Here is a 5,506-nt window from a genome sequence, read left to right as displayed (position 1 = left end):
CTTTCCTTCCCTAAGGTCACGTGTTTGGGGGCCTTCAACATTGCTCTCCAAGAAGACTAGTGTTTGTCATTCAAGGTGTCCTCAACCCCCATTGCACTGGTTGCCATGTTGGCCATGGTGCTTGCCAGGAAGACATTTCCATGTATATTAACAATAATAATCAACCTCTCTTTTCTTCTTCTTTCTCTCCAAAAGTAGTGGAACATTGCCTTGATAAGCTTTTTAGTTGAATGCATGATGGTGATTGGACATAATTTTGGAAAATATTTTGGTGGTCGTGTTCATTTCCAAGATTAGAGCATTTTGTCAGCTTTTGGGGGGGAGGAGGGGGGCGAGAGAGAGGGATCGCATTCTTTCAGGAACAGTCATGGGCAACTTCTGTCAGATACCTTCAAGCTCGTGCTGTTTCAACCAGAATCCCGTTAAACGCAGAAAAAAGGAACCACAAAATAGCAGGAGCTTCCTAATATCGGGCAGGATGTATTTTTGCGACATGATCATGAGGTTTTGTGCACCCCCACAGCGGCTGCCTGCATTCCATCCGCGCACTCTAAGATGCCAGAAGGGCAGACTTTGAGTATGTCTTACTGCAAAATGTGGCATACCTCCCAAAAGCCACATCGTATGTCCCAGGACTGCGATTGTTGTAGCTATGCAAACCGATACGATATGATGTCATTGTCTCTGTGAGCCACCAGAGTAGTTTTGCCAGTGACTTGATGGGTCACCTGGGCTCCAATGTCTCTAATAAAACCAGTTATCGGGAGGACAACAAATGCAGTGACAGGTAAAGAAGCGTTTGCATCTATTAGGACTTCTGCATCTGATTTGAGTACTTCTGTTGCAAGCCAAGCTTCTGTCAATGTTCGTTCACTCAATGCTGCGCAAAGTGCTACATTGGGTCAGGAAGAGCAGGCTTCTCAGCCGTACTATCATGCTCTGCAAAATGTCAAACATGTTGAAGATTACTTTATTGGTGCATTGAAAGCATGTACTGGCCTAAAAGAAGGGAGACTTTTTCATTCCAACGTGATGACATTTGGCTGTAATTCAAGTGTTTTCATATCAAATGCCCTTATCAGCCTTTATGTTAAATGTGGAAGTATTATTGATGCACAAAGTGTGTTTGATCAAACATCAAACCCAGACGTGGCAACATGGAATGCACTCCTTGTCGGTTATGCTCAAGTCATGCAAAGCCAGATAGTTTTCCAGTTGTTCCAACAGATGCAGATAGAAGGCCTGCAACCAGACAAGTACACCTATGTTAGCATTCTCAAAGCCTGCTGTAGAATAGATTTTTTGGAAAAGGGCAAGTTTATGCATGCTTCAGTTATTGCAAATGGGTTTGATAGTGATGTATTTATTGGGAGCAGTCTTATCTGTTTGTATATTAGAGGGGGTAGACTCTTGGAGGCATGCAGGGTGTTTGGCAATCTGCCAAATCGCAATATTGTTATATGGAACACAATGATATCAGGATATGCTGAGCATGGACAGAGTTACAGTGCGTTTCACACTTTTCAGATAATGATCCAAAACAATGTACAGCCAACTGAGGCAACATTTATCCCTATTGTGAAAGCATGTACAAAAGTTGATGCCTTACATCTAGGGAATGTGGTCCATGCTTGTATCATTGAAGATGAGTATGACTCACATGCAATGATTGTAACCATTCTCATTGGGATGTATACCAAGTGCAGCAGCCTTCCAGATGCGCAATGGGTGTTTGAGAAATTTCCCAAACGTAACATAGTAACATGGAGTTCTATGATTGCTGGATATGCTGATCATGGACAGGGTGTAGAGGCTCTTTCACTCTTTACCCAGATGCTACATGAGGGAATAAGCCTAAATACTGTTACTTATGTCAGCTTGTTGAAAGCATGTGCTGGCATAGCTGCAACAGTCCAAGGCATGCTGATTCATTCCTTTGCAATCATAGATGGTGATCATCTAGATGAGGTTCTAACAAACATGATTATTGACATGTATGCGAAATGTGGGAGCATGAAAGATGCATGGTCAATTTTCAGCAAATTGTCCAAGAGAACTGTAATCACATGGAGCTCCATGATTGATGGGTGTGCTTCACTAGGTAATGGGCTTCTTGCCCTCCAATTGTTTCAACAAATGCAGCAGGAGGGCGAGCAACCAAACAGTGTTATGTTTCTTAGTATGCTTAAAACATGTTCGAGCCTAGGATCTTTATATCAAGGCAGAATCCTACAAGTATATATTCTTTGGACTGGTTGTGATCTGGATGTACTGGTGGCGAGTGCACTCATTGACATGTATGCAAAGTGTGGCAGCATCACAGAATCTTGCGGGGTGTTTGATGGATTGTCAGATAAAAATGTCACAATCTACAATGGAATGATTGCAGCTTATGTTTATGCAGGCTTTAGCGATGATGCCATCTGCATTTTCCGGCAGATGCTGCAGGGGGGATTTCAGCCAAACAATGTCACATATGCGAGCACTTTGAAAGCTTGCTGCAGTGTAGAGGCATTGGCATTTGGCAAGCTAATTCACAGCAGCATTATTGAATCAGGTATTATAACAGATTCTCATGTACGAAGTATCCTCATTTATTTGTATGGAAAATGTGGATGCCTTAAGGATGCTCACATACTGTTTGACATGTTGCAAAAGCCAGATGTGGTGGCATGGAATGCAATCATTACAAGCTATGCTCAGCAAGAACATGGTGAAGAGGCACTTCGATTGTTTTGTAAGATGCATAAAGCAGCAATGGAGCCTGACAGTGTCACGTTTGTTAGTGTTTTACAAGGATGCATCAGTCTAACACTAGAGGAAGGCCAATTAATTCACTCTGAAATAATCAAATGTATTGGTGGAGTGGACCTCTTGACTGGGAATGCTCTCATTTTCATGTATGTGAAATTGGGCAGTGTTGATGATGCTAGCAGGGTGTTTGTCGCATTACCAAAGCGTGATGTTGTCTCTTGGAGCATAATGATTACTGGATATGCTCAGCAGGGGAATTACGACGTGGTCCTACAGTGTCTAAAATGCATGCAACAGGAAGAAGTGATGCCAACTGACATTACATATGTTAGTCTTCTTTCTGCATGCAGTCATTTGGGCCTCGTTGTTGATGCATTTCAACACTTAGACTCTATGAAACATTTACATGGCATTGTTCCAGCTACTGACCATTATAACAGCTTAGTTGACATTCTTGGTCGTTCTGGGCGTTTACTCGAAGCAGAAGACACATTACAAACTTTACCATATAAAGGTAATCTTGTAGGGTGGACATCTTTGCTTGGTCATTGTAAGACACATGGCAATGTGGAGCTAGGGTTAGACTGTTTTGAGCAGTTTGTTAACTTAGATTGCAGACATGCATCTGGATACATGCTCATGGCTCATTTACACTCAGATTCTGGGATGTGGAAAGATGTAGCTGCAGTGCATGATTTAAGAGAAAGAGCAGGAGCTTGGAAGAAACCTGGAAAGGCTTCTATTCTTATAAATGATAATATGTATGGATTTGTAGGAGGAAACGCACTCTGCCCTCTTGGTGATGCAATCTGCCCGAAGTTAACAGGCTTAAAATTTCAAATGAAGCTGAAAGGGTATGTACCTCATTTGGAGTATGGATAAGGCTGCACAAAACACTTGCATGATTCACTTCAAAATTTAGGGTCGACATGCCCCGTGCATGCTGATTCAAGGGATGCGAAGACCTGAAGTTTCTCTTGAAAACCATGGACATTGAGATTACAAGATGGTGTAAACCGAGGTTTGAACATTTGCAGTAAATGTTTTGCTGGACTACTGCTGGACTCCTCACCTCTGCCTTACACAGCCCATCAAATTTACAATCATACCAATCGCATTTGATCTTAAGTGTTCATGTACACCTCCTTTACTGCTTGCATGTCTTCTATAGCACCCTACTAAGACACTTCTTTACTTTTCCTCGAGGAAAGAGCTGCGTGGGTGCTAAGCTGCCGTGTTTTTGGAGAGGAAAAGTTACATAACCACAAAGGAGAGTTACAGCTTGTGACATATATCACACACCTGACCATTGAAATGAATCAACTCTCTTCTTAGCCACTGGAAGTGCAAGTCTAATGGTCCAGTATATGGAGGGCAAATGCTTACAACGCTGGCATTACTGTGGCTTCTGGCATGTTGTACAATGGTCTGTATGGGAGCTTTTGAGAGTCACTTACATGATACATTGGCTGTCCCAACAAAGACACCAGCTGTACTTTTTCATGGTCATGGTAGTTTGAGTTACAGACTAAATCAGAAGTACATGCTGATGCTCTGAAAGGGGTACCCTTCTAATTATGGGGTTGATATTGTTACTAAAGAGAACCAACTGTATATACCAAACTGCCACAGGAAGAAAAAAGATTAATTCTGAACAGAATGAGACACCCTGCTGTTTTTACAGCAATGCTAGTAACTTTTGTCACTACAGCCAATCTTTTAATACAGTTAACTGAGCATGCTTACAAACATGGGCATAGACTTGAAGACAACTTTGTACAGGGAATTTGCCTCTTTGGTTGGTGATTAAGGTTGCTTTTAATGATATGGACTGATTTTGTATCAGTATGATACTTCTTGGCCCAATGCATGGATTTTGTGGATGTCCATGGAGTCGAGGAATCAGATATAAGGACTATGAATGATGGGAAATACATTTCAAACGACTGTTGAGAGCCGCGAAGATGCATCCATGAAGTTTGGGTAGGAAAAATATGACGGGGCTGGACAATGCACTTGGAGTGTAGCTGCAAATCTTGACCGAAGCAAGGTTTTAAGGATTTCCCCTCCTTGGACCGGTCAGAGACCTGGTATGACCTGGCTAGCCTAATATATGTCGAAACAATCATGAACTTGAATTTTCATTGGGACATACTGAGGCAATCCTTTATTCCCATTATGTGCTCTCAAGTTATATTGTAGCTGCTAAATGCCATGCTGTTTGGCTCTAGCAGGATTCTGAGAGATGAAGGTGTGGCTGATTCTCATCACGCATATGTAGTGTGCATAGTAACCAGGAGTTGTGGAAAGGGCTAGGTAGGGAACAGGTTTCAAACAAGTTTCCTACAGTGCTAATTTTTAAGGAAAACATTTCTTACCTATATAGTAAAAATATGGGTTATAGAATCCATATACATGAAATACTCAAAGAAACAATTCTACCTATCCATTATCTACATGACCAATGATCAAATTGTACACTATAAGCATGCAAACAATGTCAAACCGTAAAGAAAATAGGCGTCATTAACCATTTCTAAATCACATTTCAATTTATAACTATTAATATCATTATCAATGATTGTCGACATAATATTTAAAAGAAAACATGAAATATTGGTTTAAAGCAAGAATAAAAGTAGCAAACATGAATAGAATCATAGAAGCAACAAAGTGTCAAAGAAGTCTCAAGCTTCATGAACCTAGTCAAACATTCAATACATAAATGGATTATGGAAACCACTTAGAGTCA

The 5,506-nt window shown here is 41.1% G+C and overlaps 1 protein-coding gene across 1 annotated transcript; it reads left to right on the top strand.

Annotated features, from left to right (window-relative positions):
- Positions 1–304: 304 nt before the first annotated feature.
- Positions 305–5,249, top strand: LOC148016873 (pentatricopeptide repeat-containing protein At2g33680-like). The gene has a single exon (XM_087663110.1). The coding sequence runs from the start codon at positions 739–741 to the stop codon at positions 3,634–3,636; it is 2,898 nt and encodes a 965-aa protein (XP_087519236.1). The 5' UTR covers positions 305–738; the 3' UTR covers positions 3,637–5,249.
- Positions 5,250–5,506: the final 257 nt, after the last annotated feature.

This window comes from Lygodium microphyllum, chromosome 22 (genome assembly GCF_053477565.2).
Source record: "Lygodium microphyllum isolate KBCC chromosome 22, Lygodium_microphyllum_v1.1.10, whole genome shotgun sequence".
Lineage (NCBI taxonomy): Eukaryota > Viridiplantae > Streptophyta > Polypodiopsida > Schizaeales > Lygodiaceae > Lygodium > Lygodium microphyllum.
This window is presented reverse-complemented; position numbering and strand designations above follow the sequence as displayed.